A 24,983-nucleotide genomic window follows, 5' to 3' on the forward strand; every position below is an offset into this window, starting at 1 on the left:
ATTTGAAAAGAAAGCCAAAAGGTTTTATTTATCTGCTAATGCAGTTCTTGCATGTTTTGGAAGAACTGATGGTGTCACACAAGCAACTCAAGCAGCACCAAGAGCTGCTTTCTTTACCCTGCATCCAGTGTTTGTAACATTTACCAATTCTTTCATAAGAGAAGTAGGCCCTGAACCGAGGTTGCTTTGTGACATTCCACTGTGGCAGCCATAAAGACAACATGTGGGGATCCTCCAGTGCTGCAGAACTGATATTGTGGCTCCTACAGGATTCTCATTCCATGTGGTTGGTACAGTGGGCATTCCTGTGACCCAGTGATCTCTGGCAGCCGTAACTGCCACTCTCAGATCCTTGCCGGCCAGCAAAATTTAGAAGTTATGCTGAGCGACTGGACCGGTGTATGACCAGTCCGGGATCAGGAGAGTGTCCAGGTGAATTAAAGCCTATTCTGAGGTGCACTTAGCACTTCTCAGCCACAGCCAAGGACCTGAGCCAGCAAAACTGGAACTTCAGTCCTGGCAGGAATGTACAGGAGAAAATTATTTGGGACCCGGTCCTGCAGGCCTTACTCAGAGCCTAATCCTGAGACGTGCTAAGTGTCTGCGACTCCCACTGGAGTTAAAGGCTAGGTTCAGCTCTTAGGCCTGGGATAGAGCTATGGGCAGTGAGTAGCTGTGCTGGAACAAGAGGAGCTCTGCGGGGGGATTGTGTCTCAAAGAGGTGTCAGTACTTCCCTGCTGCTCCCTTTGTCTCTGGACAACTAAGGCTGGGTCTACACTGCGCACCTTTCAGTGGCTCAGCTGGGCCTCTGCAGCCATGCTGCTGTAAGGTGCGCAGTGTAGCTACTCTTTATCGCTGGGCGAGAGCTTTCCTGCTGACAAAATAAAACCACCCCCAACGAGGGGTGGTAGCTGTGTCAGCGGGAGAGTGTATCCCACCAACAAAGCGCTGTCCACACCGGTCCTTTTCATTGGTAAAACTTTTGTCAGTCAGGCGTGTGGTTTTTTCACGCCCCTGACTGAAAAAAGTGTTACTGATGAAAGTACAGTGTAGACATAGCCTAAGTTACTTCACCCCATTTCATAGGCTGACCAGGTGTCCCGTTTTTAAAGGGACAGTCCCGTTTTTTGGGACTTTTTCTTATATGGGCGCTTCTTACCCCCCACCCACTGTGCCGTTTTTTCACAGTTGCTATCTGGCCACCCTACCATTTCAGGATGCAGCTTACTGCCCCTAGATTCCTGGCCAGCTACTCCAGCTAGTGAGGGGGTTTGGCTGTGGAGCCAGTGTGACTCCCAATCTGCACTCCAGGCTGCCACTTCCCCTCCTACTTGTTCACAAGGGATGGTACTGAGCATATAACTTCTGATCTCACTTCCCCCAAACTGGAGCCACTATCTAGGTAGCAATTATGAACAAGGGGGAGCCTTACTCCCCACTTCTTGTGTGGATGCCATAGAAAAAGAGAAGAGCAGAAGATGTCAATATGAATATCAGTTGTTTGAAGAGTTTCTTCTTCCCTATCACTGAAGCATCAGAATGATGGAACACGGCCCTTTAAAATAATCACACATCCCATAGTTTATGCTCTTAAAGAAAACAGTTTAATGTAATAATAGAAAATGACTATTAGAGGGGACTGTTTAGTTTCAATGGGCTAGATTCTCTTCTCAGTAATACCAGGGTAAATCAGGAGTAACTCCATGGAAGGCAGCAAATTTATTCCACTGTAAAACTCATGACATGGGAAGAGAATCAGGCCCAAAGCTTTTGTAATTTCTGTTTGCTTTTCCTTTGAATAAAGGTATTCAAAATATTAGGTATTAAAATATTCAACCCACTCCGAGTATTACTTGGTGCTACCAAAATGCATATTGAGTAACCTGGTTAATTTGCAGCCTGAGAATGTTTGTTGCCCAGGTACATTTAATAACATTTTGAAGATGTTTATGAACCTGCAGATTCCTTAAGCTGCAAGTTTTGCATTATTAGGAGCAATTAAGAAGCATTCAACATCAATGCTTCAGGTAAAAAAATAAGAAATTGGTGGAACATCACCACTGTTAAGAAGAGACAAGAGCAGACCTGTGAGAAATAAAAAATTTAGGCTTCTTAATGATTTTTCCCTTTGTCCCTCAAACATAGTCAACCCAGTTTCCCTAACTCAAGCATCTAATATGTGATATATTACTCTTCTGGATCAGCAATGGTGCATATCCATAGCCCAGTCCTGCACCCACTGCATAGACTCAATTCCTTTTGACTTTAGTAGGAGTAGTGCCTACGCTCAGGTCTGGTCTACACTAGATGGGCGGGGGGGATCGATCTAAGATACGCAACTTAGTGGTCTAGACTGGACACGATAAATCGACCCGTGCTGGATCAATCACTGCCCGCTCAGGTACGTCTACATTCCCCGCTGGATTGACGGGCAGCAATCGATCCCGCGGGGGTTGATTTATCACGTCTAGTCTAGACACGATAAATCGACCGCCGAGCACTCTCCCGTCGACTCCGGTACTCCATCAGGGCAAGAGGCGCTGGCAGAGTCGACGGGAGTGTCAGCAGTTGACTCACCACAGTGAAGACACCGCAGTGAGTAGATCTAAGTACGTCGCCTTTAGCTACATTATTCATGTAGCTGAAGTTGCATATCTTAGATCGATCCCCCCCACTCTAGTCTAGACCAGACCTAGTTTGACCTTTAGCTTGTATTGCCAACAGAAAGAGAGAATAAAGCCTGATAGTTTTCTCTTTATTGCCTTCCTGAACAACTTTATCCTCTGAGGTGTAATAATGTGGAAATACATTTTAAATATGCTTGGATCCTTTTGCCCCACCTCTGTAATGTTATTTTTTTCAATTTTTCCACATGTAACATTTTTTCGGTGCTGATGGTTCTTGCTCTACAGCTGTCAGTGTGAGTAGAACTGGTTGAAAATGTTTTGATGTAACTTTTTTCTGTCAAAAATTGCTGGGTTTGTGGGAGTGTTTTTCAGAAATGGATCAGTTTAAACAAAAATATCTCTCAGGCCCATTATTTTTTTTGCGGGGGGGAGGGCAGGGGCAGGGTAGGTGGAAGGGAACAGGGTACAGTGTGAGAGAGGGCAGACCACCTCCTCCCCAGTTCCAGTTTTGGAACTGCCCAATCTTCTAATAGTGTAATGTGCTTTGTGTCCTGAATTTTCTCTTATTTTTAAACAATCAAGCACTCTTTAATCTCCCCAACTAGCAAAGTGGTTAGGGTTCTCACTTGGAAAAGGAGAGACCCCAGTCCAAGTTTCTACTCCATTTGAATCAGTACCTTCAAATTGTAATTTTTTCGGGGCAATGACTGTCTCTATTTATACCTGTAAAGTGCTTTGCAAACTTTTATGATGTCATATAAATATGAAATAATAATAAAATTAGTAGAAATGCCCATCACTATCACATCTTTAACATATATCCTGTGCCAGTTTTTCTTCTTCAGGAACTCATTGATGAGAAAGTTTAAGCAGCTTACAAAGCATGGTATGTGAAAGCATCTGACATTAACTACTGCAGAGAAGCAGTGTGGTCTAATGGCTTAAGTTGATGGCGTGTAGCCAGCCACTCCTGAGAGCTAATCCTGGCTCTACTTCTGGGAGCGCAGCTGGAGTTTGGACAGATTGATAAAGGCATGAGTAAAAGTTTCAGCAGAGGAGTGGTTGAGATAATATCTGGTATAGGAGATGTATCAAATATAACAGTAAGCAGATTTACAAACCTGGATGATATTGGAAGAACAAGAGAGTTTGAAACTGAGTGAAATGTCTAGGTTCCGAGCAGTAGAGAAGACTGTGAGATCTGATCTGAAGGAAGTAATTGTGTTTTGGTTGTGGATGCTCTTGGACTTTCTTATTAACATGGGAGGGGAAGAGAGGAGAATATACCTATTTCTCCCTCTTTGTGTCTCAGTTTCAACTTCTCTCATCTGCTGTTTCTCCTTTTCGTCTTGCTTCTTTTGTTATATTCAGATAAATTATGACACCGTGTTCACCCTTTTTCTTTGCAATTGACTGAGTGCTTCAAAGAGCCCACCTCCAGAAAACTGCATTTAATGCAGTGTAAAGAGAGGTAATAGATACATAAGGCCAGAGACAAATCAGAGGATTGGCTGTCATGCGAAAGAGAGCCTTTACAAAGGCTCTCTTCTGTGCTGTCCCCTTCTGGGTAAAATCAGATGAGTACGACACACTCCCAGATAACCCATGAGACTGGCTGCAGGTAGAACTGTTCCGTAGTTACCCGCAACTGGGACCAAAGGCAAGCAGGTCTGCAAATACACAGGTTTTTCTATCCCACTTTGGGCTGATGGAAATAGTCCCACTGCTAAAGGCTTTTGCAAGTTTAATTAATTCTGTCACTGGCTGATCAGTCTGGCACACACTCCTTTAGAACAATATGCAGGTTTAATCTGCAACGGGCTCTGGCTTCAGAACTGCCCAACCTCCTTGGAGCCTCATGTGCAGCGTATGCTTTGTTTTTTGCCTCTTATTTTCAAACTATCAAACAACCTTTAATCTTCCCAAATGAAACAGAAAACAGCACACAGAAAGTAATAGATAGAAAGAACCACAGAGCTGCCTTCACATAAACTGTAATAGAAACGTTACCTTATTAGGGGACTGGAGGCCAGCATCACTGCTTCCTGTGATGCTGGTTATCTGGCAAAGTTAAATATTTAGAAGCTGTTTTATTTGAAGAGTTCTGCCAAAACCATCCCTTTGGATTTTCTCTCCTTGTCACAAAGGGCTTCAAACTAAACACATGACTCTGAGTTCTGGGGTAGGTGGCAGTGGGGAGGAGGGACGGGGAGAGATGAAAACATTTTTGGGAAATGTGCTCAGCAAACACGTATAGAAACATAGCACTTTCTGAAATATGCTCCCTACCCTCATATGCCATGGATTATTAAGAAGGATTTATTTATGTAGGGTTTTTTCCATTGATATAAGTTATTTCCGTGGCTGGTTAAACACTTAAAAGTAATTATCCTCTGAGCGGTTAGTGTAATCATATGAAACACTGAGCTGTAAAGGATTAAGCATAGTGGTTATACATCCTTGAAAGCTATGATTTAACTGATTCAAGAAGCTTTTAACCCGGCTACCATGTCTGATCTCAGACTCCTTTGAGAACTCGTTCAGTGCATGCCAGGGGCCAAATTTTCTGCTGGTGCAAGTTGGCACAGCTCTATTGTAGTCAATAGAGTTTCAACAATTTGCATCACCAAATGTGGCCCAAGATCTTCAATAGGCTTAGTGACCTGACATCCTTCAAAAGGATGTGGGGGTTTTACTGATGCACCAAGTTTGCTGGTCAATACTGACATGTACCATACTTGTGCATTTGTAAAACTGCATGGACTACAATGGAATGTTCCTTCTTTTCATCAGTTAAAGATGAAGGTGTGGTGGGTTTTTTTTAATTTGCATTTCCCTTGTTTTACTCACAAAGTTTTAAGATAGAGCCAAGCCAAAGGTCTGGCTTTGTTCAAGAAACCAAAACACAAGACGAGCCATTTGAGCTGACTGTAAACATATGAAAAATAGACTGCGTAAAACTATATAAAACCTTGCTGGAGCTGAAAAGAAGTGATTTTAGAATATTCTTACTGACTTTGCTCTTCTGTGGCTCATCCCTGTTCCTGGATACAGAACTCTGCCAAAATCAGTCACCCATCCTAACCTGGTTCCAGCTTGTGTTGGTTTTCCTACCTCTACAGTTAAGATTACTAACTTCCTATGGTCTAGACAGTGCACTGTGGGTGAAATTCATCCCTGTGCAGAGGGCCAGCACAAGACCTCTGCAGGATTTAATTTCACATAAACCTTCACAGCAGGATTTAAATGATGCATAAGACTTGTGCTGGCCCTCTGCACAGAGACAAAATTTACCCTATATACAGAATCCCACATTGTGATAGTGCAGTGCTTCATGGGGAGTGTTGAGAAGCACTGTGCCTCAAAGGGAGACAGTGCCTCCCAGAGCTCCCTGTTTGTACTTTGGAGAGAGGTGTAATGTCCAACTCCTGGCTTCTCATGACAGCAGTCAGGATGCCCGTTCCCCACAGATCTGAAGTCCCCTAGAGAGGAGTTAGGCGGCAAAGCACTAACAATTTCCACTGCACCAGGGCCTTCAGCATGCCAGCATAGCCCCCAAAATGTGCAACTCTGGGCAGAAAGAGTATATAGGCAGAGTGTACATGTTGTGTGCTGAACCAATGCATCACTTAGATAGCCTCTGCCAGTGGTGGAACTCCAGCTACAAGCTGGAGCTGTCCTGCCTGCCACTTGGAGAGCCCATGGCAAAGGATGGAAATAAAAACACTGCCTGTCCTCCCCCAGGGCTCACTTTGGGGTGCCGGGGGATTTCTCTCTCTCATGTCAATGCGAGAAGTGAGTTGAGAGTGTAGGTTCTAGATTGTCCTGTCTGACAATCCAGTATATAATAAATTGAAACAATTATTATTTTAGTCCCGTCTTGCATGCTGAATCAGTAACTGACTGTCTGGAAGAGCTGTTGGCAATGTCCTTGGAAAGCCAGTAGTGGTTAGAAGATAAAATGTAGATGGAATGCTACCACCTTGGATTAGAACTAAGCACGAAGGCTGGAAAACATTGGGTAAGGCTGGGATCCTTAGCATTGTAGCATGATGGCAGAAATGTGGCACCAGCTACAGTAAGTGGTGCTTCTAGGCACCTTTGAAATTAAAATAATTTAGGTGCCTAAAGTTAGGTCCCAAATCCATATTCAGGCACTTACGTGTCCTGATTTCCATTGATACTGGGTCCTAACAACTCCTTTTGTATTGAATGGAAGCTGTGGTTACTCAGCATTCCTGTAAGTTGAGTTGCTTGGGTAAGTGCCTAAATATGGCCTGTATTTTTTGGTAGAGCAACTCAAATAAATTCTCACCACCAGCTCACCTGGCAAAGAATTCCAGTTTCACAGGTTTGTGGAAAAACTGAAACAGTTGTCTTGAAAATGTTTTGAAAATGAAAGAGATTTTCCATTGACAGAAAACTCCGAAGTTTACTTGTCAATAGACTTGCAAAGTAAACATGGCTGTCTTGCACAACTTTGGTTAATGAAGGAGCCTTTAGATTGTTATGGGCAACTAAATGGCCAGCTAGCTATTGTGTTCGGAAAAAGTCAATCATTTTCAGTTGTAGTAGTTTTCCCAACTGGAAAGCTATATAGTTGCTCAATTTGGGAAAAGTTATACAACTATATCAAGCAACAGATAGAAGCCACCACCTCTCCTTTGTTATTTGTTCAATGGGATACTGGGTTTCACAAAATGAGGGAAATTTTGCTCTCACTTTTGCCCATACAAGTCAATGGTGTGGGCAGAATTTGACTTTACTTACATACTGGGGTCCACAGAACTCATGATGTACAAGAGCACCAGGAGACTATAATTCCCTCCTTCCTTATCTTGGGTCTGATCTCACTGACTGAAGGGGATCGAAGACACTCTTCTTCTCACAAGAAAGAACCCTTTGTGATGAGAGCTTTTCAACTACTTTGGATCACTATTGAGCCTGATGTCACATCATTGACCAATGGCCTAAAAGAATGTATTATCATTTTGATGATTATTTTATTTTGTATTTTGGTAGCACCCCAGGGTCCCGTTGTGCTGGTGATATGTAAATACACAGCCTTTGGATCCAAAAGTTTATAATCTAATTAATATTCATTCATTTCATCTGCTTTACCAAGAAAGCTTTCTTTAGTTTTCAATTTGTTCTTACAAAAAAACAAACAAAAAGAGATTTGGCAAAAATGAACTACTGTCTTTCATTTCTGAGATGTTATATGACAAGTTTGATCTCAGATCTTCAGGACATAAGACTTACTTTAATGCAAAATGGCTATTTGAAAGAGATCAGATTTATAAGCCAATTTATAAACACTTCCAAGTTTTCAACGATTGTATTAAATGATAATCTTCCAAACCATCAGAGCCAAGTTAGGCCACCCTCTAATGGGGTATATAGATCCCAGATGGATGAGGAAGCTGGCAGAGAGGCCTTGTGGGTAGGGCTAGCCCCACCATTCCTGCTCTATCAATCATATATGATAGGGAGGAGACCTTTAAAAGGGAGGACATTGCAGTCAGCGGGGGGTGTGGAGAAGCAGGATTGCCTTAAACAGCAGAATACAAGGGTGACTATTGACGCTATAGAGGGAACTCCCAGCCTGGAGACTTCTACCCTGACCCTATAGAGAGTGTAATGAAATCCCAAAATAAGCTGGACTGACTAAGCCTGACTCAAAAGCCCAGCCAGGGAGATTTCTTAAAACCTGCTATGTAAGTGCTGTATTGTTGGCAGTACTGTGGACTCCCCCACACTTTTGAGGAGGCCCGGGAAGAGGGTATCCTTGAGTGTGTTGGGGTTTGTGACTTTCATTTTGATCTGCCATCTGGAGAGACTTAAGAAAGGCCCATGAAGGGCAGACCCCTCTTATAAGGAGTAAGGAACTGGGGGGTGTGCTGGAGCCACTCAGTGCAAATAACTGAGCATGATCAAGTTTTCCCACCATCTGGGGAAAGAACTGCAAGGGACTCTCTCACGTAGCCTTACTCTCACTGAGTAGTAGCTTATTTTGAGAGTGGTTCCATCATTTTCATTGGGACTATTCACAGAGTAAAGATTCACTCAAAATAAATAAAGATGGCAGAATCTGGCTTTGATTTTTTTTTTTTTGTTTGGTTTAAGAAGAGAGTCAGTGTAATAGATAATTTGGTCTCTTACAAATTGTAATAACATACTACAGTGTGAAAACTTCTGGAAAAAATAGCAAGAAACCATACTTTTGAAGGGAAGTGCAGTTCATTAAAATTATTATTTAAATTAATAATAGCTGGTGATAGACAAACTTCAAATGTTTATCCTAACTTTATCCTAATATCTTTGATTTAGAAATAGAGCTGGAAATCTCTCAAAAACAGGGCTGTACATTAAATTTTACAGTGTTCCTATTTCCCTCCATTTTGGAAACATTACAGTAATAGCCTTTCTCACAGTATTTCTGATATTTCAACTTTTGGCTGAAATTTTGAATTACAGTTGTGTTCAAAAAAGAAAACAATAGGTTAGATGAACCCATTTTTATATCCCTATAGAGATGTGGGATTGGATTATGGACACATTTGCTTATTCTCATTTAAGATTTCTGTCTTAAGGGCCCCAAAAGTTTTGACCATGGGTAGTACAGGAATTTATATAACATGAAAATTTTGATTTGACCTACTGCCATTAAGTACACACACACACAAAGTTACACTGGTGATAAACATAGTTTATATAGGAAGTCACCCTGTGGGGGTGATTATGTGATGTCAACAAGAGGTTAATGTGGGTTATGAGTATCCTGCTTTTAGCATTTTGTGTAGGCTCAGTGCCTTTCCAGATGATCAGCCTTTATGTACTGCAATATCACTGCATATGAAACCGCATAGATAAATGACATCTGTATGTGATTTAGACCCCTTCATTCAGTGGAGTGAAGTAGTACATAAATTTGCCTTCAGGGCTGTGTTGAAGCCATAGTCCACAAGCATGCACATAAGTTCAAAAAGTACAAAATAGTGACCAAGTGTACATGGGAAATACCCTGCAGACACAAACAACAGGACCTTGAATGTTTGTTTCCCATGCGTTTTCATGAACAATAATGAGCATGGGTAGGAAAATATCCAACCTGATACAAGACTGGATGGATACACATTTGTGTTGAACCCCACAGCTGATGTCCCTTTGAACATGGATGTAAATCAAAACGTGGTGCCATATGAGTATTCACACTGTAATTCAGTCTTAGAATTTAGCTTGATTGTTTCATCTATTTGTCCATTTTTTAAAAAAGAAATGTCCTTCACAGTTGACATTTGATCCATGTACAAATACAAGGCCTGATCCTGAAAACACTTATGCATGTAGCTTTACTCACCTCAGGCCTGATCCAATGACCACTGAAGTTAATAGGAGCTATTCCACTGACTTCAATGTGTAATAGATTGTGCCCATGAGTAGTCCCCATTCAGTTATAAATAAAAGGTTTCAATGTAGTTCCAGTAAGGACTGTTCATGAGAAAAATTGTTCATTTATTGGCCGCATTGGGTTGCACTGAGTTCCACTGTAGGCAATTGTATTTTCACATGGTCATAAGGGTTGATGCAAGCAAATGCTTGCAGAATTGAAGCCATAATTCTTAGGAAGGAGGTGGTGCAAAATGTCCGTATCCTGGCCAAAGGTAGGTGGCTGCAAATTTTCCCTGCATAAAGGAACTCTGCACTGGCATGTAGTTGGCAGAGGCATGATAACCACCTCTTACACCAGCTGTCCCCTCCACCTCTGACACAGGAGACACATCAGGGGAGGGAAGGGGCATGCTGAGGGTAGGAGTGGGTTTTGGGGAATGGAGGTACACCTATCCTTCACTGATGTAAGATCATTTAGGGACCTTATCCTATTACCATAATTTAGGGCAACTCCTCAGCTGCTCTACCCTATGCCAAGGACACTGTTTTTGGGATATGCAACTGGCTGAGTTGCAGGGGGGAAATCTATACTTCTATCTTGAGGAGACATTTTCTGGAGTTAGGAATAACAGTTGAGGAAATTATCTGGAGTGAGAACCCTCTTTCTCTCCCAGATCAGCAATCCAGTCAATATAGATTCACCTTTAGGAGGACTATAGTTTGTATACAGAGCATATTGAATCCAGTTGCCCTACTGAAGTGAACATTTTAATTAAAGATAGAAATAAGATCTGGAAGATTAAGATATGAAATGGAAATGTTTCATTGAATTCAGGAATAACATGATAAAATCAAATTACATTGTAATCAGCTTCAGAAGTACATGTTAGCTCCATCAGTTCAGAGAAGATTAATTATAACTTAATAAGCCATTTTTTTGTCCCAGTCACAGCTGACTGCAATAGAGGCTACATTGGCATAAATGAGAAGATTACTTGGCCCATCATACGCAAAACTTCAGAAATATACTAGCATCAAATCAGATGTAACTAGATAAAGTGTACTAAAATGTTTAAACTAAATTAGGTTTAATGAACTGGAATATTTTGATTATTTTGATACCATTTTGAGTAGCAGAATTTAGCTTTTATGCAATTTGATGAGACTGTGTACTGAAAATTACCTGTGAATACATGACTTCTGTATATCCCCAGGGAAACACCAGAGAACTGCAAAACTCACATTCTTGAATGCTAGACATACTAATACTGCACTACTCAAGAGTGGTTAACATATATCACTTTGCAGGGCATTTTTGTTCATGGGTTTCTTGTTAGTGACTTTATGTGAAGCGCACTGAGCTTCAAGGCCCAATAAAAGATCCTTTTTCTCTGGAAGCCAGCCCTGTCTAATTGTCCTTTCATGGCCCATTACAGTAAAGAGAAAGGGCGGGAGGGGGTATCAACTGAAAATAGAATTTCTTGATGTGGATTCCATTTATCATGTATATGTTGTTGGGGTCAAAGAAATTGAGAGGAAGTGTTTATGTAGCAGCAGGAAATGTAAAAGTAGCACACAGGCGCCTTTGTAATTTTCTGCAGATTTGACAACTCGTTTCTGCAGGAACACACTAAACTCGAGCATATGTGCATACAGCATTTCACATTCAAGCAGAAGCAAACCATGCATGTTTGCAGCTGGGAGAACTCTGGTGGGAGAACATGGGGAGAACATGTTTGCAACTGTGAGAACTCTGGTGGGGTATGGTTCATCGCCAATGAAAACTTAGGAAGTGAAGGATTGAAATACCCAGTGTTACAAAGCTAACATGTTGTGTTATGTAAACATCTAGATAATGTGGTGATAGGGACTTCAGAACTACTAAAGACTGATGGACAGATAAGCCTTTCTCCAGGATTGATGCACTCAGAAATGATGCACTGCTCTTTTCCCATTTTAATATCTGAGCCTGCAAATATTTACTCATGTGAGTAATCCTTGCTTACATGAAATATCGTCATTGACTTCAAAGTGACTAACTCGCATGAAAAAAGGCTTTCCAGGATCAGGCTATGGAGATGTTTGCATGTGAATGCTGATTGCATTAATTTGACTGCATACTGCTTTTAGGTGTTGGAAATAAATAATTGGCAACAAGAACAGACCCATTTGACATTATCTGATTTATTTCCTTCTCCCTCCCCCGGTTTTTCTTCCAAAACAAAGTTCTGGCAAAATCAACCTGCTTTTGGTAAAGCTTTCAGACTCAACACAACTACATATTCCAGAGGAATACAGTTCTGTCAAAGTGTCTTTGACTAGCTCCAATAATGATGCAAATATTTATATTGCTTTTGCTGTGGTATAGATTTTTTTGGTGATGTTCTTTTTATGACTTTCTGGCATCCATCTGTTGCAGGCCCTAATCCCAGTAGTTGTCAGATTGTTTGGACAAACCGTCAGGAGCTTTGTAAACTACTGACATTTATCACTGATCCTGCTAGCAAACTAAGGGTTGTTGACCATATTCCTCTGATACTATGACAAGAATTATTGGAAATAATGTTAATTATCTGACAGAAGCCCTTAACCAGTCATGAGAATGGAGTGGAATCCTTCAAGTACTCCTGTTCTAATAGCTAGAGTAATTGAAGAATGAGTTTGGATGGGAAATGAACAGTTGCTTCAAAGAGGAAATTAAACTGAGGAGTAAAACTATGGTCTTGGGGAGAAGGATAATGGGTGAAAATTTCATGGTGCTATTGATTTCACTTCTGCAGCACTACATGGTGGGAGGACTGGTGGAATAGAAGGAATAATGGTGGCAACAAATTCCCTTGAGGTGTCAATGCTACCCAACCAGCAGTGTTAGAATCTGTCTATGGGACAGTTGCTCCCCAAGTTGCTTGATGGCTGATCTGGCGTTGTGGCGGAATGTAGTCAGGCAGCTCGTAGCTTGGGCTTGTCCGTCGGCTCTGCATGTCACTCATCCTTGGGTCTCTTCCAGAAACCCCACTCCTGAGCAAGGTCATTGTTCCCTGCGGGAATTGGGTTCCCGGGATCCTTTCTGAGCCTAGTTACTTCTGGTCCCTGGCACTGCTCCTCAGATCCGGCTGCAAGGTACTGATGGAGAGCTGATGTCCGGAGCCCCTCTCTGGGATGCAGTATCTCTCTGCCCTAAACGGGGGTTGGAGGGAGAGGGAAGGCTAGTCGCTGCCTTGGGCTGGGCTGCCCTGGCTACTGGGCTTCCTGGCAGTCTCTAGCAACCTCTCGTCTTGGGCAAACTTCCCCCACGCTGTGGCAGCTTCACCCTTTTAAATTCCCCTTCTCTAAGTAGAGCATGCTCTTCAGGTGTGCTTAATTGGCACTGTCGGAGTGCAGGGCTGCTCCTTAAGCATGCTGTCAGTGGGTTGGTGGCCTGTCCCATCACGGGGAGACCAGCTCTTATATAAGCAGAGGAAATAATATTTCTAGGGCATTTGGTAAAGGAAACTGAACTAGGGCAGTAGATTTGAAATATGGTTTAGCTATCTAATAGAAACAGAAATGACACCACCAGAATCCCCCTCCCATGTAATAATAATATAATAATTACAAATTGTCCAACAAATCATTAAGAGCACTGACTGGTTGAGAAATAGGAGACAAAGGGTAGGAATAAATAGTCAGTTTTCACAGTGGAGAGAGGTAAATAGTGGTATCCCCCAATGATCTGTATTGGGACCTGTGCTGTTCAACATATTCATGAATGATCTGGAAAAGTGAGTGAACAATGAAGTGGCAAAGTTGGCAGGTGATACAAAATTATTCAAGATAGTTAAGTCTAAAGCAGACTGGAAGGAGTTACACATGGATCTCAGAAAACTGGGTCACTGGGAAACAAAATGGCAGATGAAATTCAATGTTAAGTGCAAAGTACTGCATACTAGAAAAAAACAATACTAACTATATATGTACAATGATGGATTCTAAATTAATAGTTACCACCCAAGAAAGAGAACTTTGAGTCACTGTGAATAGTTCTATGAAAACTTCCACTCAATGTTCAGCAGTGGTCAAAAAGGCTAACAGTGTGTTAGGAACTATTAGGAAAAGGGTAGAAAATAAGACAGAAAATATCCAAATGCCAGTACATAAATCTGTGGTGCACCCACACCTTGAATAGTGTGTCCAGTTCTGGTCGCCAGATCTAAAAAAGGGATATAGTGGAACTGGAAAATGTTCAGAGAAGGACAACAAAGATGATCAAGAATATGGAAAATGGCCTCCACACAAGGAAAAGACTAAAACGCTTACCTACTACAAAGCTTTTAAATAGACCCTCCATCCACAGTATATAGATCCTCTAATTATGGTGTGGTGTTTAAGTTTCAAGATTTTAAAATCTTTTTAATATCATTTTATGTTAGTGCTTAGACCTAATAAAGGAAATGCAAAACTAATCAGGGCACCGGCAGCCTTCTGTTCTACGGTTGACATGCTATACACATCTAAAGGGACCTTGACCACAGCACTAAAACAAACATCAGTGCTGTGCAATCAAAACAGCAGTTTTAGCTTTTCACATTTCCTGGAAACTATTCACAGTGATCTTGGAACATGGCCATCTCAAAGCTAGACTTGCCTGCTATTTAGGGTATCAAGGTGAGATATGAACAGAATTTACTGGTTTCTGTTTCACCATGCCAAAGTATAGCTTGATGATGTCTCTCAGTAGCAGGAGGACAGTGATTGAGCTAGAACAGCATTTTGAACCATAGGTGCCAACTTTCTCTAGACTGTGCCTCCAGTGATAAAGCATTTCATTCACACAATGGATGACGCTAGATGAGATTAGGTTGAAGCCATAACCCATTGTCGGCGGCTTGAAAATCCAGTCAAGGATTTAATTACAGCAGTCACAGGTTAAATTGTAAAAAATAGTGAAGTCTGCTATAGTTTCAAAAAAAGAGTTGTGCCCTTCAGTCTTAATTCACTTGAAAAAGGAAAATAATTTACTATTTATTACATTTCTGCTGCCACCTAGAATAGTGACTGGATATTTCACTGGACATAGATAGTTTAGGATTGTTAGAATTTCAATCTATTTTATCAGGAATTCCTATGATTGTAGTGCATTTACTATATATGTCATTAGTTTCTAACCTATTCATTGTGTTTCGTTTTTGTTCACTAGATTGACAGGAATATCACAGAACTAATACTTTATTAACCCTTTAAACATTGTGAGGTCATGCTCCCAAATACAGCATGATTTTAAAGCTCCTGGAGGACTGAATTGGTCAAGTTATTGGCAATGAGATATTTTAATTTCTCAAGTCTGAATCTGGACCAGTTTGGTATTGATCAAAAATTATCATCATCTAATGGCTCTGTAATGGCAAATGTGAAGTAAATTGGTGATATCAGTTCATTTCCTAATGAGCAGCTGTTCACAAACCAGACCCATCTCGAGCCCCCTTGTTCACAGTTGCAGCAGGAAGGCCAAGGACTGAATGGGCATGAAGACAGAGCTACCCTCATATTTCTCCAAAGTGTGGACCCTCCGGAGAAGAACTGTTGTTGGTGCAGTGTGAGAGGCTTTTACTGCCTCTGCTTCCTATGTGAATAACCAGAGGTCTTTGGTCTCCAGGGCTGCTAATACATCACTTTTCATCAACAAGAAAGAAAAAAAAATCTGAAATGTATTTTAAGTGTCTCTTTTCATTCCTTAGCCTAAAGCAAGGAGCAGAATATAAAAGTACAAAAGAAGTGAATTCATGTACATGGAATTTTAAAAATTGGATTCTGGCACATTTCCCATTGATCTGTATAAAGAAAGTTTTACCCACCTTCACTCCCCGTCCCCGCAAAAAACATTCCAAAAAGTGGCAGTAATTGGGTATCTAAGAATTCCCCCTGGCAAAGGAAAATCCTAGGGTAGTGTAGAGCTGTCGTGGTTTGGGGTGTGGAGAGGGCATGCCGGGATGAGAAGGGGCAAGGGAGAGTACATAACGCAGCTGAAATCTGAGTCCAGTAAATGTAAAGTATTATTGCAACAAGACTTATCAAAGTCCTTACATATAATAGCACATAGCTAGGGGTTTATCTATCCATCACTCCATTGATCCTGAGGGTGCTTTCCATATCCTCGTCAACATTTCATCTATTTCTTTCTGACAGCATCGTCATGTGATCAAGAACTTCAGTCTGCACTGGAGGAAGCTAAACAACCCCAAAAAGACAATGTGTTCATTCCAGAGTGCGCTCAGGGTGGCCTTTACAAGCCCGTGCAATGTCATCCTTCCACAGGCTACTGCTGGTGTGTTCTTGTAGACACAGGACGTCCCATCCCTGGTACATCAACTAGGTAAGGCATTAGGAGTTATGATGTTTTCATACGTCCCCAAATAGGCTTATGGGGCCAGAAGCTCAGCAGGTGTATATTGGCATAGCTCCAATGGCAATGGAAATAGACTGATGTACACCAGCTAAGGATCTGGCACTCTGGATTAAGAGCTGTCAGAGCATTAGACTAGGTGTCCAGCTGCTGACTCTGACTGCAATGTCGTGGGCAGCATGCGGGTATCTCCGATCTTCCCTTCCCCTATGTTCCTCTTAATTCATGCTGAGAAACTACAGGGTGGAAGCTGGGAAAGAGTCAGCACAGAGCAAGCCCCACTTTCTTGCAGTATGATGATGAAAGAGCCAGTTGACATTGTCTATGTAAGAAATCAAAACCAACATCAGAAATGTTTCTCCAGAAGTCCCCACAGCTATTTTCATCGGACAAGCTTCAATGGAACAATTGCCTTGAAACCACTAGAGAGAGCAAATATCATTTTAGTATGTTATTAATAGAAGCTTGGAATTCACTCCTCTTAGCTGAGCCGAATACATGGTAAAGTGTTCTGAGCCACATTGAGCAGATGCATTCAGGATGAATATCGGATTCCAAAGGAAGTTATTTAGGCCACTTATTGAGGTTTGGCTCCTGCAGGAACACTACAGAAAGCTCATTTAAAACCAGGGCAATGTGTACAGCCTGATGGAAGCATTGACCTTTTCATGGCTTGGTCAAAAGTTATTTTTTGACCGTTACATAAGATGTGTGGAGAACAATGTTTAAGAAACTGATTGCTCCCTAAGAATGTAATGCAGTGCAATCTTTTGTGTTCTTGGAGCATTGATTTATTGACAGTGTATAGAATTGTTTTGATGTCTGTTTATGCAATAGACTGGACCACGCCTGCACTGTGCAGACACTTAGCTTACGTAGGAGGAACCTACGGTCACTGGCAGTCTCCTATTTCTTATCCCTTGCAAGCTACAGTCCTTAAACTGTCAAATTGAATTACCAAGATTGGCCCTTAAACTGTATGATCAGCACTTCTGATGTACTACCTGTAAACATGTAGTCTGCTCAGAAACAGCCCTGCTCTTGGTCTCTCTCTCTCTTTGTTTCTTGTTAAAAAATCATTTTGCCTTGATCCACTTGTTGGTGACATTTCTGTTTTGTTTTAACTTTGGGGCCAGTGCAGTTTTCTTTGCCTCAGCTCATACGTACAGTCCATTTCCGAGGACCTTCTTTATTGCTCTCTCCAGTCAGAAACTGAAGTTTCTACACAGCTTCAGGTTGGATTAACCAAACCTAATCTTTCCGGGATCTTTCTGCTAATGCTTCATGTGACTTCTGCTTCACAGGGTAGCCGTTACATTTTATTCATATTGCTTCCTTTCATATTATATTTTTCCTGTAGCCAAACGTTTCATGCAAAGCTCTCCTCTCCCGACCCATTGGTACAAAATGTGCCTTTCATATCTTTGGATGTTGGTCCTATTGCCTCTCTGGAAAAGAACGGAAGAGCACTGGCAGAACTGACGGTTTGAGCGATGGGGATCCTTTTCCTCCATTAGTCTGGGGAGTCTTTAATGAAGTGAGCACTGTGCACAATCAGTAAGAGCTGGACAGTAGGCAGCTTTCTTTATTCCATGATTTTCTTTCTATAGATTGGAGTGGAGAGGGGGAGGGAAATCAATGTTCTTCTGACTCAGGAGCTCTTTCCTGAGGCATGCAACTGGATGGATAGTAAGGACTTGTGAAAAATGGTGCATCTGATCTTCCCATCAAACCTTTCCATTGAAAATGCAAATCGGAGGAACAACTTATAAGAAAGAAAATAGAAATCCAAGACAAAAGGCTAATACCAAGGACAGTATGCAAGAAAGAAAAACACTCTTTGAAAATCTGGAGAGTTGTTAGTAGAGAATAACACAGAATACACTGGAGCTGGCAGTTGTTGGCATAGCAATTTGATGCTGTACTTGTTTGTAATATGAATACAAGAGTTTGTGAATGAGTGCTTCAGTGTTTCACTTCTAATGCACCTAGAGTACTTTGGTCACCACAGTAAATAATAGTCTCATTAAATCTGTCAGACAACATGAAGGGGTGGAGTAAGTGCACGTTACCCCCAACGATTGGCTGCCCCCATCATTTTGAAGCCAAGGAATGATCAATTGTCAATGAAAGCGTTCCAGAAAAGAGGTAGCATTGTTGAAATAAAACAAAGATGGTGGAATCAGTGGTAAAAAAAGTAGGTAAACTAACCTACCCTAAAATGCATGTTCTTCAAATTCAAATAAAGGGAGTTTATCCATTTCTCATTTACCCTTCACTACATTAGTGGGTGGAATGGGAAATTAACAAAAAAAATTAAAGACAAGAGCTTCCTGGCAATAACATTAGTAAGTCTGCTGCAAAGAAATGCAAAGGACTCAGTGAGGCTGAACACGAAAAACTTGCTAGGACAAAACCTAAGACCAGTGGAAATGTCTCTGGTTTAAAAAATAAATAAACCAAGTGGAAACAGGGTTTATAAACAAATAAACATTCCCTTAAAGTTCTTTCAACCCATTCACTAAAAAAATTGTGCTAATACTTGAAATGAAAGGAACTAACAAAAGACTGTAAGCAAATAGGAAACTGACTACACTATTACATTTTCTACATTGCGTTAAGTTCACATAAAAGAAAACAAATATCATAAACAGTGAAAAAAGGCCTTGACCCAGCAAACACTTACTTAAAGTTAAGCATGTGAGTAATAGAGTAGTGCTTTTTAATTTATGACTTTTAACCTGGCAATGTCCCCTTTCCAATATAAACCTGTCATTCCATCCCTCTGCCACCCTGTTGTCCCCAGCTTCTGGTATTTAATATCTTCTTTCATTGGGTCTCAGTGCAGCTACTTTTCTGTCAGCTCAGCTGGGACATTTAGTGATAGATTGACAAAAGAAGGTGACAGTTTTATTGCCTTTTGGGGTTAAAATCAGACCTTTCATGCTACAGTATTTTAACACTTATTTTGCTTTATAGATTTAGATTATATACGATGTACTGCATTTGTATTTACCATAAACCTAAGCCAATAGGGCAAAAGTGCAGATGGCAGAGGGGAAAGTAGGCAAGGGGGAGGGAAGGGGAGGGAGGAAATGCAGAGTGGGGTATCAGATTAATCAGGGATCAGGCTAGTTGCCAGGTACTACATTAGCGTACACCACTCAGAGATTTCTCTTTCACTCTTTCCCTGGCTGATTGAAGAGGTCATCCATCAGATAGCTGAATTCTACCTTGCCATCAAAGCAGCTTCTATTCCTGTTGTTCAAAAAAAGGGCCTTTTTCACTCATAGGAGACACACTCACATGGGCATGAAATCGCATTGCACCTTCCTGGAGCAAACGCTTTATCTGATGGGCCACTAGACAATTCAATAAACTTTCATCAGACACTGTGAAGATAAATTAAGCACTGAAGGGGAAAAAATCCCTCACTGTTTCATCCTGTCCTGTAATGCACAGTCAGAATGTTTGTGTGGTGTTCTCGCAGCTAGCAGAACTTCAGGATGTTGCAAAGTTTGTGATGCTTTTAAAATGAACAGTTTGTTGATGAAAATCAGATAAATGCATTTCAATTAGACCTTTTAAGATATGACTGGGTTTATATGGTCACTGGGAGCATGTGTAACGTGGGTATTTCTTATAAGTTGAGCAACCATATGTAGCATTAAATCTAAAATGTTAGAGAGGCAGAATGAGCGTGTGCAAGTATGGACGGGGAGGTAGAAGTGTTTTTTTTCAAAGCCTTATTTAAAGGCACGCTTGTTTGTTTAGAATTTAAGCTTTCCCCTGACGTGCTGTAAATTCAGACGTTGCAGGTATGAACTAATGCATGAGAATCTGAAAGTATAATTCCCCAGAAATAGCCCTCATCTAGTTTCTCTGAGCTGAGTGAAATGTAAAAATTAAACATAGAGCACACAGTAAAAGATGAAAAGCATACTAGATTTTAAAAAGTAATTGTAATATATGAGCTTATTAGTAATAGAATCATAGAATATTAGGGTTGGAAGAGACCTCAGGATGTCATCTAGTCCAACCCTCTGCTCAAAGCAGGACCAACACTAAATAAATCATCCCAGCCAGGGCTTTGTCAAGCCGGGCCTTAAAAACCTCTGAGGATGGAAATTCCACCACCTGCCTAGGTAACCCATTCCAGTGCTTCACCACCCTCCTAGTGAAACACTGTTTCCTAATATCCAACCTAGACCTCCCCCACTGCAACTTGAGACCATTGCTCCTTGTTCTGTCATCTGCCACCACTGAGAACAGCTAAACTCCATCCTCTTCAGAACCCCCCTTTCAGGTAGTTGAAGGCTGCTATCAAATCCTCCCCCCTACCTCCCCGCCATGCTTCTCTTCTGCAGACTAATAATTTTTTTAAACTATGACCTTTAATCTTACCATGTCCCCTAAAATACAAAGTGAGACGGATGGGATATAAACTAACAAAATAATGGGATTTATGAGTTAAGGCAAAGTAACCTGAATATTAACCTAGTTTTGCCTTGTCATTGCAACCTATGGCCTTGATCCTGAAAACACATACACCTGCTGGCATTTACTCACATAAGTAATCCTATTGAAGTCAATGGGACTTTTCACATGTGTAATTGTGTGCAAGATTGAAGCCTATAACTATTGAGGACTTCAAACATGATGGAAAGATTTTACCAATTCTAGGTAACTTTTAAACAACTAGACTATAGTCAAACGAATCTAAAAAAGCATTTGTGGGTTCAATTCAGAAAAGCACCAAAAAGTTCTTTGATCACCAAATGGTGCTAAAAATCTACTGAGAACATGCAATGTTTCAGTACAGTAGAAACTATTAAAATGTCAACACGTGCCAGCTATTACACATGTACTAAAGGTGCCTCCCATATTGACTATGGTGAACCAATGAGGTGATCTTAGACACATGCAACTGCTATAAATGCTGATTCTTTTTTAAAAGAGCCTTTGTAATTCCTCCTCCATGTCCCAGCTGAAACAAAAAAGTGGAGAGGGACACAGAAATGAAAAGAAAGCAGCCGTCTCTTGTCACAGCTCACATTTCTTGGACTGTCATTCGTGAAGGGGGACTAAATCTCGCAGTAACTGCTAGTGAATCAGGTCTGACACTGCTACGTAATCCACAGCCAGCAGTGTGATCAAAGCCCCATTTTCCTACACTGTCTGTGAGCTTTCATTTGTTGGGATTCCAATGGCACTTCAAGAGTTAAAGACAGGTAAAAGGGAAGCAGAAAGAGATCCTCTTTTAAATAGAATTTAGACAAGTTTCTTATCCGCATTTTATGTTTAAAATGCGTAGGACTGGAAGGGAACTTGAGAGTTCTTCTAGTCCAGTCCCTGCACGCGTGGCAGGACTAAGTATTATCTAGACCATCCCTGACAGGTGTTTGTCTAACCTGCTCATAAAATCTCCAGTGATGGAGATTTCACAAACTCCCTGTTCCAGTGCTTAACCAGGCAATTTGTTTCAGTGCTTAACCACCCTGACAGGAAGTTCTTCCTAATGTTCAACCGAAACTGCCCTTGCTGCAATTTAAGCCCATTGCTTCTTGTCCTGTCCTCAGAGGTTAAGTAGAACAATTTTTCTCCCTCATCCTTGTAACAACTTTTTATGTCCCCTCTCAGTCTTCTCTTTTCCAGACTAAACAAACCCAATTTTTTTTAATCTTCCCTCACAGCTCATGTTTTCTAGACCTTTAATCATTTTTGTTGCTCTTCTCTGGACTTTCTCCAATTTATCCACACCTTTCCTGAAATGTGGCGCCCAGCACTGGACACAGTACTCCAGTTGAAGCTTAATCAGTGCTGAGTACAGTGGAAAAATTACTTCTTGTGTCTTGTTTACAACATTCCTGCTGAAATACATACTCCTACACTGCAGGCTGTGTCTGCTGTAACTGTGCTAATAGATTGGTAGTAGCAGCAGGAAGCATCAAGACTCACAACGTGTTGCATCTGAAGATGGGGATGGGGCTGTAAATGCAGAATAGATATACTTCATCATATAGCATCTTTTACAAGACCATGGGGAAGACAGCACAGTTGGTGGCATTTGATAAGTCTACTTGCAGAGACAATACAAATAGCACAGGATTTCCTGCTACTATCTGTGACTCACAGACTTTCCTTAATTAAACGTCTAAGAAAGAGACAAGATATATCATGTATCAAGCAGTAACTGAAGATCAGCTGAGTCCATTCCACTCTCCAGTTCAAACCATCTCCTCGTCCTCCAGACTTTTCTGTAATTGCTGGTGATTAGTGGTCAGCCTTTTTTACATAAGCTAATGTTTGTTCCAGTCACAATACAGTAATACACAATTTTAGTACTGTAATATTTACCAAGCACAATATGAGGTTGTTGGGGAGGGGAGGGGGTAAAATTGTTTTTCAGAAGCATCACAACCTGAACAACATGCCAGCTGCCAAATGTGTTATATGGTTTACAGCTTTCTACACCAGTGTTCTGGTAGGTGGGAGGAACCTAATTTTCTTTTTGTATTGGGTTTCCTAATGTTTCTTCACTGCCTTGGTTCCTCAGTTTCCCTATCAACATAATGGGCTCACTAATACTTTCGTGGTGTTGAGGATGAATGAATTAATATTTGCAATGAGGAATATTTTTGGAATATCGACACTATATGTCTCATTTCACTTCTGTCTATATCCTTGTGTACAACTGTAATGAGAACAAAATTACACAGTTTAGTCTCTGAACAAATGAGGTATAATTTCAGTGTAACCATATAGAGTTCGAAAGAAGAATAAATCGAAATTAAGTTGATTTCAGTTTGTTTGTTTTCTCTTTGCTTTCCCTGTAGGTATGAACAACCTAAGTGTGATAACAGCGCCAGAGCTCATCCAGCCAAAACAAAGGATTTGTACAAAGGACGCCAGCTTCAAGGTCAGTGTAATAGATGAGTTTTGCAGCACATGTTTCAATGGTGTTTAAGAACTGGAATAACTAGGGGGAGTTCCTTACCATTGGCCTAAATAAATGCCAGGGTGTTGCTACATTGGTCTGTCATTGACTGAAGCCAGAGAGTGGAGGTTTGAATTGAGGTGGCTGTAAATAAGGGGGTAGACATTTTGTAAGTTGCAGTAAGATTTACTTTCTCAGGTCCTGATTCTGTGGACACTGACATCAATACAAGTTTTTCCACCAATTCAGGATCAGGCCTTTGTTGTATTTGTGTAATATTAGGTCAGACAACTGGGTTTTGTGATATCAGCTGCTGTAAAAGGAAATTGTGGATCATTCTAAAGTAGGAAATCAGAAACAAGCAAATAATTTGGGGGATTTATTTTTGTGTGTGCTATGGGAAACTTCTCCGTTCACCATTCACAGAAATTTCAAAATGCTTACTGTGTCAAGAATGTCATTCAATGCTGAAGTTTATCTTCATTAAAGTGTGCGTTAATACTGCCTATCTAGAAAGTAAATGTAATTGCAAAGTATAATTTGAAAAGAAATAGACGCAACAAACGCAAACTGTATCTGGTTAGACTTTAAATAATTATATGTTATGCTCTTTATGGAAGAACGTATATAATGCATGCTCTTTTAAAACATTCATGGTATCTCTCTATGGTACAAAAACCTGATTTGCAATGAAATTTGAGCCTGGAGTATAATTTCATGACTCCTTGCAAAACACCCTTACTCTGTTTCTTTTATGAAAATGGGCATGCAGTGTTCAGGTTTTAGATGGGAGCGTTTAAGTGCCACATAGGATAAACATTCAAATTCAGCACAAGGTCCTCAAATAGCACTTAAATGGCGAATAGGTCTTGGGCTAAACCTACTGATTTAGTTGGGGATTGGTCCTGGTTTGAGCAGGGGATTGACCTCTTGATGACCTCTTGAGGTCCCTTCCAATCCTGATATTCTATGATTCTATACTTCACAGTCGTGAATTTCACACATAGGGCCACATTCATCCAGGGTGTAATTCCACTGAAGTAGTAGTTACTCGGGGAATTATTTTGAGCCATAACTCACTAGCCTGCCCCTATTGAAGCCTACAGAAGACTGGTCATTGACTTCAGTGGGGCCAGGACACCAATTACTCCAGTATTTAGTGACTCCCAAGACATTAAATTTGAAGTAACAACACTCTCACCTTCTGCTTGTAGGTATAAAACTTGAATAGTTAGTAGATTGTGTGTCTTTTGCATATTGTGTCTGTGTGTAAAGAATATATTTCTGGATAGCTAAGCTGAAGAAATTGATTTTATATTTAGTTCTGAGTATGGTGGCCTCTGGTCATTCTGATTGCTAGCAAAAATCTTTGAAGAAACTTTTGCTCGGGGGGATAATGCCGGCTTTCACACTTCTCTTCTTTACCCAAACCGGCAGTGTTTTTACGCAGTGCAATAATGAAGATTTGACCAAAGACAGGAACTTTCTGCCACTGAGACTATTTAAGAGAGCTTTCCATGCTGTAAGCGTCTACCCAGTAATTTCATTTTGGTTTAGTAGGCAATGAGCTTTTGATTCTTTCCTTCCACCCTACAGTATTTTGCATTCTATCAGCTTTAACCCCACAAACCACTGCTGCAATGTCAA

The 24,983-nt window shown here is 40.9% G+C and overlaps 1 protein-coding gene across 1 annotated transcript in view; it reads left to right on the plus strand.

Moving 5' to 3' along the window:
- The window catches only part of SMOC2 (SPARC related modular calcium binding 2), a 118,149-nt gene that overhangs the window by 50,343 nt on the left and 42,823 nt on the right, over positions 1-24,983 (plus strand). The window contains exons 8-9 of the mRNA XM_077812167.1: positions 16,183-16,369; positions 23,236-23,318. Of these exons, the coding sequence (XP_077668293.1) occupies positions 16,183-16,369; positions 23,236-23,318 (270 nt within the window). The remainder of the gene's footprint in view (positions 1-16,182; positions 16,370-23,235; positions 23,319-24,983) is intronic.

Source organism: Eretmochelys imbricata, chromosome 3 (assembly GCF_965152235.1).
Source record: "Eretmochelys imbricata isolate rEreImb1 chromosome 3, rEreImb1.hap1, whole genome shotgun sequence".
NCBI lineage: Eukaryota > Metazoa > Chordata > Testudines > Cheloniidae > Eretmochelys > Eretmochelys imbricata.